Source organism: Aphis gossypii, chromosome 3 (assembly GCF_020184175.1).
Source record: "Aphis gossypii isolate Hap1 chromosome 3, ASM2018417v2, whole genome shotgun sequence".
Classification (NCBI taxonomy): domain Eukaryota; kingdom Metazoa; phylum Arthropoda; class Insecta; order Hemiptera; family Aphididae; genus Aphis; species Aphis gossypii.
In genome coordinates, this window is record NC_065532.1 from 55,424,657 (window position 1) to 55,437,955 (window position 13,299).

At 29.9% G+C, this 13,299-nt stretch overlaps 1 protein-coding gene across 1 annotated transcript; it reads right to left on the reverse strand.

Annotated features, from left to right (window-relative positions):
• Positions 1-11,456: 11,456 nt before the first annotated feature.
• Positions 11,457-12,970, reverse strand: LOC126551120 (uncharacterized protein K02A2.6-like). The gene is made up of 3 exons (XM_050203892.1): positions 12,826-12,970; positions 12,121-12,715; positions 11,457-11,907 (listed from the first exon to the last, which is right to left on the reverse strand). Exons 1-3 carry the CDS (start codon positions 12,968-12,970, stop codon positions 11,457-11,459), a joined length of 1,191 nt encoding a protein of 396 aa, XP_050059849.1.
• Positions 12,971-13,299: the final 329 nt, after the last annotated feature.

The window sequence follows — 13,299 nt, forward strand, 5'->3', positions numbered from 1 at the left end:
GTAGTTAGTGTCGTGTTGTATTTGCCGGATATTCAGGCACTGACTCCATAGTTGCATTTGGATCTCTCTGGACCAATACTCTTCGATAAATATTTTTTTAAATTCTGTATATCTGTAAATTTGGAATCGGATAGTCGAAAACCAATTGTACGCGGCTGCCTTGAGACAGTCCCCTGTTATAATTATCTTTTCTTCTTCTCTTATTTGTTTTATAGAAAAATATTCTTCCAGTCTGCTCAAAAAATCTTTTGGATGATGATCTCTATTATTACCATAAAATACCGGCTTCGCTATTTCTGATGCTGGGTTTCTGTGTATTATGTTTTGATTTTCATTACTTTGTTGATTTATTTCGTTTAAATTTCTGAATGTATTTATGTATCTTTCTTCCATTTGTTGGATATTCTTAATATACTTTTCTTCTAATATATTCATTTCTCTCTTACGTTGTTCTTCGGTTTCTTCTGTTTTCTTTCTGTGCATCTCTTCCCAATATGATTTTATATTTTCGATTTCTTTACCTGTTTTTTCCTCTATTTTCTTTAATCTTCTTTTTATTAAATCTTCAACTCGTTCCATTATTTCTTCTTCGTAGTTTCCTTTCTTCTTAGGACCCATGATGAATAATTAAATTAATTAGGTATCTGTATTGATGAAAATGTTAAAGATGTAGATGCTGATTCCCTCGAAAAGACACGACGTCTTAATCTCGTGGTCTTTGATTTCGAGTCCCGTTGTTGGGCGCCAATTGTAATGATTTTATACTTTTATTATGTAATACTTGTTTCGTATTTATAATCATTAACTTTCTGATGATCCCGATAACACATTTACAGATGATCATATAATAATAATGTTTTATTATATATTACAGATAATTAAACATGAATATAAATTGAATATAAGAATATAAATATAAGATTTGAATATAATGAAATATTGTTTTGAATATAATATGAAAGTATAATATGTGATTTTTGATATTACTCACGAAGATTTTCTGGTATGATAACTAAGCGTAACAATAGTGTCTTATGATGGTGATGACAATAAATAAATGCGTCTGCGGCGACCCGTTGCGGCGGCGGCTTGTAGCGGCGGCGGCTTGTTGTGGCAGCAGCGGCTTGTAGTGGCGGCGGCTTGTAACGGCGGCGGCTGATTGCGGCGGCGGCTCGTTGCGGCAGCGGCTGGTAGCGGCGGCGGCTGATTGCGGCGCGGCTTGTTGCGGCGGCGGCTCGTTGCGGCAGCGGCTGGTAGCGGCGGCGGCTGATTGCGGCGGCGGCTTGTTGCGGCGGCGGCTGGTAGCGGCGGCGGCTTGTTGCGGCAGCGGCTGGTAGCGGCGGCGGCTGATTGTGTCTCACTATATGTGCAGAGCAGTATACTATATTATCTGGCCAGACCCACTAACTCCGAGTGGACGAATATTAACTCCAGATATCTGGTGCCAGGAATATTCGTCCGACTACGGTGCCAGGAGTGGGTCGTTCAGCGTAATAGATACTGTCGTATACATATAGCTTGACTATACCGCAGACTGGAAGGTGCTGTAGTGAGATTTGGCTCCCTTATATGCCTATAGGTGATTATTGTATCCGTGTAGAATGACTGATTGCGCACTTCGGTTTTCGTGGCATTTTTACTTGTGATAGTTGATATGTTGATGTTCCAATAAGTAGTAACAAGAACTAGATTGGTATATGAATGTTACATAGTTTTCTTATATGATATAACCACATTGAAATTTGCATAATGCGAATATTTTTATCTTAGTCGAAAGGTATGGGTCAATTACGCGCTCTATGTTGCGTTTGATCTGGTTGTCGGGTAATGTTCGCGCATGGATCTAGTTGTTTGGTTGACCCATAGAGGTCGGGGCATATATCCTTTACAATTGTCAGTTTATTTATTATGGTAATAATATTATCATTATCATAAAGCGAAATAATATCTAATTACCACGGATTAATCCGTTAATCGTGATAAAATTGTTACATATTATTATACAATTCACATTATAATGTTAACTATAGTTGATGGAGATTATTCGGAAGACGTACGAATGTAAAGTGGCAAGTGCATTTGTTATAACTTAAAAATAAGTAAGTACCTACACATTATTATTACATTTTATAATACTATAATTTTCACACTTTTACATTATTTAGTAATTAGATAGATTAATTTATGTATTTATGTGGTTTATGTTTATTATTATGACGTATTATTAATAAGTATACTAGATAATATAATACTATTATAGTGTGAATTATATATGTTATATGTGAATTCATTAGTTTTAACGCTATAAGCTCTATCTATTTTCGAATTTGTTTAATTTGTTTCAACTGAATTTAAAGTTATTAATACTAAATCAATTTTCAAATATATTACAAGTTTTGTAAGTTAATATGCCACGACGACATTATAGACTTAGTTCTGAGTTGACTACAGTGTGTAGAAAGCGAAGACTTCAAGGAATAAATCATTCAGCACAAATAGTTAATTCACTTGAAAATAATTTACAGCCTCAAATTTTAATGAACAATGAACTTTCACACCAAACACTTTTATTTCTTGATAATCAACCAAATATTTCTGTTCAATATGAAAACACAAATTTTAAAAATTTAGATAATCTAACACCTCCAAATAATACTAATTTTCTTCAAAATATTGAGAAAGAAAATGATGATAATTTAACTCCAGAAAACTTTAAAAATAAACTCGCAAAGCTTATAATTGATGGTAATTTCTCTCGTAATAAGGTAAATGATCTCTTACGTTTATTAAAAAATGTGAATGACATAAATATTTTGAAAGAACTCCCATCAGATGCCAGGACTTTTCTTTCTTGTCCCAAATCAGGTAGTTTAAATATTATTACTCAATCTGATGGAGGACAGTACATTCATTTTGGTTTAGTTGATGGACTTCAGTATGTGTTACAACTACATACTCAATGGCAAACACAAGATGTATTCAATCTTTGAATATCAGTAGATGGGACAGAGATTTTAAATCGTCATTTTTGGCCAATACTCGGTGGTATCTATAATGACTCAGTATTACAAGTTTTTGTTGTTGGTGTATACTGTGGAAGTTTTAAACCAAAATCTTGTACCGAGTATTTGTCTCCTTTAATTTCAGATTTAAAAACTGTTCTTACATGTGGCTTTAACTATAATGGTGGCACAAAGAAATTAAATTTTCTTGGATTTATAGCGGATGCACTTGCACATGCTTTTTAAAGTGCATCAAATCTCATCAATCATACTATGCATGTGAAAAATGTACTGTAAAAGGCATTTTTGATAGAGATCGAATATGTTTTCCTTTTGGTTCATACGAATTGCGAACAGATTCTTCATTTAGACTTCAAACACAGCCAGAACATCACATTAATGTTACTCCTCTTATAGAAATTCCAAATTTTGATGTAATTAAATGTGTACCTCTTGATTACATGCATTTGTGCACTTTAGGCATATCGAAAAAATTGCTAAATTTATTTGTTAGAGGTCCAATTAAAAAAGATAAAACTGGTCCATTTGGATCTGTTAGATTAGGTACTTTATCCTTGACTGAAATAGATAATCATTTAAATACATTAAGTATACATCTTAGCACTGACTTCTCCAGAATTCCCCATACCTTAAGAAACTGTAATACGTTTAAAGCTACTGAGTTAAGACTTATAATGTTATATCTTACTCCAGTTCTTTTTAGAGGTATTTTACCAATTGAACTGTATAACAATTTTATGAGTTTTCATGTAGCAATGCGATTACTTGCATCTCCGATAACTTGTATTGACAAAAATGGTTATGCACAAAGTTTATTAAATTATTTTTTGGAAACATTTATACTATTGTATGGTGTACATTTAGTATCTTATAAAGTTCATTCAATAATTCATTTGCCAGCTGATGTATTACAATACGGATCAATTGATAATTTTTCTGCTTTTCCATATGAAACTTTTTTAAATAGACTAAAAAATTACATGAAATCTGGAAAATACCCATTATCAGAATTAGCTAACAGAATAATAGAAGATAGAAGAAACTCTCTTAACATATCTTCTACAAAAATTAACACTCCTATTTTAAAACAACTTCATCAAGATGGGGATGTTTTGGAAGGGTATCATGGAAGTCAAATGTATTGGACAATCATTTATCCAAATTTTAAGATTCAGGCACGTCCTGAAAGACTAAGAAAACGTTTTACTCATAGAGATGATTGCATTATTTTACCACACGATAAAGTATTTGTTGTTATTAATATACTATCTAAAAATTATGATATTTATTTTGTTGGATATTATTTTAAAAATGTAACTGGTTATTATCTTACACTATGTGCATCAAGTAAAGTAGGAATATACTTATGTGACACTTATGGATCTATTGAAGTAATACATTTATCAGAACAGAATACTCCTAAAAAAGCAGCAATAATTCCAGCACTTAACCAGAATACTAACCAGTACATTGTTTTTTCACTACTTCATAATGTATAAAATATATATATATATATTTTATATATTAGCTAAATACTAGTAGTACCTTGTATATATGTATAAATATTTGTTTATTAAAATTTTATTTTTCATTACATAGAAAGCAACTATGTCTTCACTCGATACTACTCAAATAAATATCAAGTGAGTCTTAATGTAAAAATAATATTGATGGGGTTTTAAAATGTAAAAATTGTAAATTTGTCTGCTTTTAGGTTGATTTGTAAATATTCTATCATTGAATTTGAAGATGGCAGAATTGAAATTATTCCAAAAACATGGTTTCTAGATGAGGCCCATACATATTTTCCAAATAATACCACAGACCGTATCAAATATGACCGATCTGTTCTTAAAATGGATGAACCCCATTCTGAATGGGAGGTTTTTAGTATAACTAAAATAATAGCTAGTGAAGGTAAACAAACATTTACCTAATATCACTGATAGTTTTATGTTTTTTTATTATTTTATGTGAAAAATATATTTAAAAAAATTATTCCAGATAATTTTCAGTCGTTAAGAAAAAAACTTAAAACAGCAGAATTCCATTCTGACTTAGAAGCTACTGAACAAACTAAAAAACGACGAAAAGTGCATGCTGCTAAGTTTTTTGAATCCTCTGATGAAGAAATGATACCAAATAGAAAAAATGTGATTAATTTGCCCAATATTCCACAATTAGATGATGGTAAATATCATTCAATAACTTCTGTTTATTAAAATAATAAAATACTAAATACAATTTGTTTTACATTTAATTAAAAAAAAACAACAAGACTTATCAAATAAAACGGCAGTCACTAAACTTAAAATCACTGAACCTGAGAAGAACTCAGTTGCGTTTTGAAATGGAGAACAATGGACACCATTAGGTAAACAATTTAAATTAAACAAATACTGGCATACCACATATTGTTTGAATTCAGAAATTTTTACTATAATATATTCTATTAACATACTGCATAGTTACTGATCAAATTAATACCAAGTTAATATCTTCTAAAAAATATTTTGAAATAGATGTATCTTGTAATTTACAAAATTATCTTTCAAATAAATTAATGTGTATTTAAAAAAAATTAACAATGACTTCATTTTTCATATACATGAGATGATTTATCTTCAAACTTGCTCAATTTAAGTAATAATATATTTTATTTGCATATAATTAAAATTGATTTCAAGCCACTTATATGTGCTTATTGTTATTTTTTTTTAGAGGACCATAACATGGACAATATTTGTGTTACATCTAGTGAGTCAATTATTTATAAGTTATAACATTAAAATGGAATATATACAGCTAAATACATTTTATTAATATCATATTTTTAGCTCCAGTAAAATCACATATTATTGAAGATATGCGTGATAATATGCCACTAACTCCAAATCTATTTAACCTTAGTTGTTCAGAACTAAATAATGATTATCTCTCTAACAACGTACTTACTCCTATTGAAGAGTCAGAATTGAACAAAAGTAATGTGATTTAAGTCTTAAATTTTATATTGTTCAATTATAATGAATAATAAATTGTATCTTTTGATTTGTTAGACACTTCTATTAGAAACCATAATTTGAACATAAATGTAATCAAGAGTAATGACAATGTTGACACTGATAAAAGTTAGAACCCCTTTTCTATTGTTTACTTAACTTATTCTGATTTTGAATATTTTTGATTTTCTTATAGTCATGACTTTATTAAATAAAATAGCTTATGATGTTTCAATAATGAAAACAGACCTGGCAGATATTCAAATAACTGTTGCTAGATTATTGACAAAAGACACAAATGTAATGTCTATTAGGTCCAAAATGTTGACATTGAATCTACCAAAAACATGTTTGGATGAACTAGAAACACTTGAAACTAAGTTAAATGATTCGCAATTAGTTAAAGACTTAGTAAGTTATAATAATATATGTTATGGTACATTAAACAATATATTTTAAATTCTATGTGACAACAATAGATAAACTTATCTCAACTTTATTTTATACAATTAAATGTCGTCTTTTTGTATTATTAATTTTAAAGTTTCCTTGACTTGTCATTTTAACTTGATCTACAATAAAATTCAGTTTTTAATTTATTAAAATAATTTAGTTACTTATTATTTTAACATGAAATGTATTATTATTTTTATCAGAGGTTCATATACTAGAGAACTAATTATATGACAGTTTCATCAACATTCCCTTCCCTCTTTTTAAATCATTCTTCTTAAATTTAATTATAATTATAGGCATATTATAAAATATACTATTTTAATCATAATTCCAGGAATTTCATTTAGTAAAAAGTGGTATTACTGATAATAGCAAAGGCAAGTCTATTAATCGCTGGTTAGCTTCAATAATGACAAACAATGTCGCTACAAATTTTAATGATGAAGGTAAAGGAACAAAAAAAGGGTTCATTCATTATAAAATATCAAATATTATAAGAGGTTAGTTGGATTTAATTTATAATTTATTTATTGTCTATATGTAATTTGTGTTTAAAACCCTAAAAATACATAATATATAGTAGTAAAATTTACAGTTTTTTTACAATATAAATAAATTTGGTTCGAGATAATATAATATTAAATAATAAATATATTATCCAATTGTTTAAATTTATTAACATTATGTGGAAATCAGACATTATATTATCATTATCATAATGTGACATTATTTATTTACTATCTATATTTATGTAATATATTTTCTTATAATGACTAATTATTTTTTAGATGTTTCTTATGCTCTTCAAAAACAACAGACAAAGAATATTGCATTGGGAGCCTGGTTAAGACAGGCTAATAAACGAATCATAAATAAAATTATCCCAGAGAAAAATGACATTTTACATGTTTAAATGATATTTTTCCTAATAAAAAAGTTGAATTTTTTAGATAATTAGTACCTAATTTATCGTATTCCTACGTCCTATATATAACAATGATAGTATAATACCCTATAGGCTATAACATTTATTTGTAAAAATGTTTGTAATTAATTATTCTGTAATAATTTATATTTTATAGTATGATATAAATTATTCATAATTATTATAATTATATATATATGATGTTTCAGTGGTATTCAATTGGAATGTTGCACTAACTTTAGAATAGAGTTGCTACAATTATATTATTATATTTACAAACAATAAAATTATTTTAGTAAACGAATTAATTAATTAAAATTTTATTTTATTTGTATAAAAAGTTATTTTTTAAAGATAGAATAGAGTTTTTCATTTTCACATTTTGTATGCCAGTTAGTAGACAGTCACCATATTTAGCTTAATTTAATTTTATAAAATAAAGTAAAAATTTTGAAAGTATTGGCTATGTATAGTGTATTAAACAATCATTAAGACCTTTGATACATCTCATAATATATATATATATATATATATATATATATTATATATAATTTATGTTAAAACAATATATACCTATGTACATCCAGAGAAGCAACTAGAAAATATTTTCAAAAGGGTACTAAAAATATTATATAAATATATAAATAAAAAAAACAAAAATTATAATAAGTGAAAATTATGACAACGATTTTGGAGAGGGGTTAGTACCCCCATCATCTCACACCACCACTGGTAGAATGTTTATTCTACATGTAATATACATGGAATATGATATGTTCAATATACATTGAATATATATTGAATATACATTGTATATATTAAGAAACATTCTCATTGAATCAATATATAATATAGGTATATAGCTTAGTAGAGTGTAAATAATAATGTACATGTTGGCCTATAATCCACGTATATTAGATGTTGAATAGTGTCACATTTGCCAATCAAATCAACTTTGAATCCATTTGTGGATGTTGATTAATGGACATTTAATCAACAGTGATTCAACTGGATTTTGCACTCTGGGTAACCGGGTGTGTTACGTGTGTTCAGTCTTCGTGCGGCGTACATTGCAACCGGTTGTGTTTACGTATTTCGCTAGCTTATCTACCGTCGTGCGTGTTTTTAAATCAATAGTTCAGTGCATGGTGCAAACATGGACAATACAAATGATGACAACTCAGAGGAAACTGTCATGGATCCTATGGAGGTAATTCAAATAGTTCAAAAAATTCCCCCACTATATATTTATGATATCGTTGACTATATTGAGTTCATAAACAAGATCACACCTATGATTGTAGACAATTTTAATATAAATAACAAAAGTATTTTCTTAAAGTTGAATTTATCAACGGTTTTCGACTACCGTACAATCACAAAATACTTATCTGAAGAAAACATTAAATACCACACCTATCAACTTCCTGAGGAAAGAAACCTATCTGTAATAATCAGAAATTTACCTACTTCTATACCCGAAGAAACCATTTTTTCGGCCCTCACCGAACTAAAATTTAACGTCACATCAGTCACACGTCTCCAAAATCGTTACAAATCTCCTATACCAATCGTTGCTGTCTTACTAGACAAATCCGAGAAAAACATATTCTCACTTGATCGCCTCCTTCATTGTGTTAGCCTAACCTAAATAAAAAAACCTAAATAAAACCTAACCTAACCTTCATGTGTGTTACCAACACACAAAAAACTTCTGCAACCTCCCCCCTAGATGTGTCAAATGCTTAGGAAACCACCATTACTCCGAATGCACTAAGGATGAAAACAGTCCACCTATATGTGTCAATTGTAATGAAAATCACCCTGCTAATTATAGAGGATGTAAAATATACAAGCAAATAAAAAATAAAAAAAGTACCTCCCAATTATCCAAGAACGCTCCTAAACACATTACACAACAGAGTTGTGTATACGATAACAATTATACCCAATCCATAACCAATACAGTTATCGAAAATCCCCAAAACCAAGTTTTAAACCAAACAAATCCCAACATTAGCAATACTCCAACCTATGCTGACAAAACTAAAAATAAAAAAAACAATCTTAAACAAAATGAAGAATTAAATAACTCAAATATCACCAACGAACTTATTAAGTCACTTATGCCCTTAATCAGCACACTCATCTCACAAATTATCAAAAAAGTCATCGAAAACCTACCTGCTCTATTTTTTTTTTCAACTATTACTATTGAAACGACCGTCTGGGTCTTTATCGAAGTCTTTTCGCTTGGGAGGGGTAGAGTGCAGTGTGTAGCACTTGAACCCCCTTCTCTTAGGAAGAGAATATTCACGTGAGTGGACTTCACTCCCAGTACTCCTCTGGGTCTGGTGGGGGGGGGGGCAGAGTAGGCAACCAGAACGACAGCTGGGGAGAGAGACTACAGAAAATTCTGTAGAATATTTTTTGCACTGAGCCGGGTTCGAACTGTTGACTGCGCGCGTCGTGGCCAACTTGTGTGACCACTGCCCCACATTGCCCCCCACCTGCTCTATTAAATAATATAAATGTCGTCTAACATTATAAATAATCTTAATCTAGTTATCATAAATTGGAATGCTAATGGCATCAAGAAAAATCGAAACACATTTGCAGCTTTCTTATCGGCTCATAATGTTGATATTGCATGTGTGAGTGAAACGCATCTAATTGCTAGCGATAAAATTAAATTTAATGGTTATACTACCTATCACAAAGATAGGCTAGCGGTTTGACCGTCAGGTGGTGTTGCTATAATAATTAAATCCAAAAAAACATCAACTAACATATCTACCTGCTACACAAACTCTCGAAGCAATCACAATATCTATTACAATAAACCAATCAATTACAACAATAAATAGTGCTTATCAATCACCTAGTTTTCAAATGTAAATAAACGACTTTGAAAAAATATTAAATAGCTACCAAAAAATTATTTTAGCAGGTGGCCTAAATTGTAAACATACAACTTGGAATTGTAAAGCCATAAACGCTAATGGACGTACACTTTATAATTACCTTGCAAACAATCCTGCGATACTGTCAGCTCCAGACTCACCCACATACTATCCATATGATCAAAGAAGAAGTCCTGATATTTTAGATGTAATTTTACTAAAATCAATTCGTTTTTCCATGCACCAAGAACCACTTTTCGAACTCGACTCGGACCATTTACCGGTTAAAATTACACTAGATGCGTCTTTATCGTTCTCAACTCCTACTCGCAAACTCATCACTGGTTAAGCAGATTGGCAAAAATTCAAACAACACATTACAACAAATCTAATTATCCCTAGAAATATATTAAATACTAACAGTGCAGACACAGCAGTAACACATTTACGTGAAATCATATGTCAAGCGGCCGAAGAATGCTCAGAAAAAAAAAACACGGTAATAAATTATAGTCCTAATCAACTTCCTCTCAACATTTTAAAATTAATCAAATCAAAACATCAAACCAGAAGACTCTGGCAACTGTACAGACAACCACTTGATCAAAAAAAATTAAATTATTTAACGAAAGAGGTTAAAAGACAATCAGAAGAACATAGAATTAACAGTTATCAAAAATACTTATCTGCTATACACCCAGCAGACTCAAACCTATGGACAGCGACCAAAAGATTAATTAAACCTGAGGCTAACATAACGCAAAGCACTCAACGGTTACAATACGAATGAAGTTTATTTAACGATACACATAATTAATGGTTATACATGAAAATATATACATATTAATATAACATAGAATATTATAACCAATTACTACTGTAGTAACAGTGTTACCAAATAATTACAGACATTACAGTTCCCTCACACTTAATAAGAGAACATTATAACAATAAATATTATACAGAATACATTATAAAATATTAATTTTAACAATTACAAAATAGTAATAAGATATTAATTTAACAATTACAAAATAAAAGTAAATAAAATAATATAACAAAATAATGATAAACAAAACAAAACATATTAATTATAAATGAATAATTACAATTCAAAACATCTATACTAAATAATAAAAAAAACATTTTACAAATTAAGTTTATTTGGTGGACGTATTACTCGCTTAGGTCTTTTATTACCAACATCATTATCCTCATCCTTAGTTGACACACTATCCTCTTGAGAAACTAACACACTCTTATCTAACTCTTCAGCTACCTCCAATTTGTCTTCAATTGTCTCATTTTGCTTCAAATTAACGTTTAGATCTGTACTACCCTCTTTGTCATTAACTAAACCACAATCTATCATCTGATTCACATATCTCTTCCAAATTCTACCATCACCCGATCTCAAATCATAAGTAACAGGAGATAATTTCTGTGTTACAACTGCTAGTACCCAATCATTACCTCCAGTATAATTTCTACACATTACTAAATCACCAACAATACACTCTTTATTCCTACCACCTCTGTACCAATTTTTGTTCTTATCTAAACTTTTTTCATAATTAAGCTTAGCAAAAGGTGTTAACCTATCATAAGAAGTAAATAAAGAACAACCAATATGCAGTTGTGCTAGACTAAACCCCGTAGAACAATGTTTAGTACTATTATAAGACAAAATAAATTTCAAAACAGTAGTATCTATACAATCTTTATTATTATTACTAGAAATTACTTTTTTTAGATAATTTTTAAATGTCCTAACTAAATTTTCTGCTGCACCATTTGATGATGGATTATACGGAGCAGTTTTTATATGAAAAACACCATTGTTTTTAAGAAAACTATCAAACTCCGCAGAACATAAAGAAGGGCCATTATCAGATACCAATTTTGTAGGTATACCCCAAGTTGCAAAATACTCTCTTAATACCATAATAGTAGAATTAGATGTTATATTTAACATTCTTTTCACAAAAACCCACTTAGAATATGCATCCAAAATAACTATGAACATCATACCTTTAACAGGTCCTAAAAAATCTAAATGAAGTCTTTGTGCTGGACCTTCAGGCCAAGGCCAATTATGTAACACACTCTTAGGTGGGCTATCACTAAAAATTAAACATTCTTTACACCCTTTAGTAATACCTTCAATTTCAGAGTCAATACCTGGCCACCATATATATGATCTAGCTAAAGCTTTCATTTTAACTGTTCCCAAGTGAGTACTATGCAATTCCTGTAATAACTGTTTCCTATACTTAGGAGGAATAATTAATCTATGTCCCCACATTAAGCAACCCTGCTCAATAGAAAATTCTAGTCTCCTACTATAATATGGTTTAAGATCTATTGAAACATCTTTACTTTTATTTGGCCAATTTCCAGTAAATACTTTAATAAATACATCACGCAAAATCACATCTTTTTGATTTCATTACAAATATCTAAATCCCCAATAGACTTAATATTTGTAGTTACCATATAAATAAAAAAATTATCACACTCTAAATCGTTACTACCAGTAACACTTAAAGGCAATCTTGATAAAGCATCTGCATTACTATTCTCTATACCTCTAATAAATTCTATTTTGTATGTATAACCAGATAAAAATATAGCATAACACTGTAATCTATGAGCTGACATAAGAGGAATTCCTTTCTTTTCACCAAAAATAGAGACTAAAGGTTTATGGTCAGTCCTCAAAATAAATTCTCTACCGTACACAAACTGGTGGAAATATTTAATAGCAAAAACCAAAGCTAGAGCCTCTTTATCAATTTGAGAATAATTTAATAATTTTTTTCAGACTTATTCAACGTTCTAGAAGCAAAAGCAATAGGCTTTTCTGATCCATCTGACATTTTATGTGATAACACAGCTCCCACACCAAAAGGACTAGCATCACTAGCTACTATTAGTTCCAAATGTGGATTAATGGATAAATGGATAAATGGATTATAATGCACCAGAAC

What these genes read in the sequence shown, in the direction of transcription:
- LOC126551120 (XM_050203892.1), bottom strand. Translation starts at nt 12,970, where the DNA reads ATGTCAGCTCATAGATTACAGTGTTATGCTATATTTTTATCTGGTTAT. An exon ending in TGGTAGTAACGATTTAGAGT is followed by an intron (nt 12,716 to 12,825) that starts GTGATAATTTTT and finishes TATTTATTAAAG; the next exon opens with TATTTACTGGAAATTGGCCA. An exon ending in TTTCATATAAAAACTGCTCC is followed by an intron (nt 11,908 to 12,120) that starts GTATAATCCATC and finishes TTCTTATGATAG; the next exon opens with GTTAACACCTTTTGCTAAGC.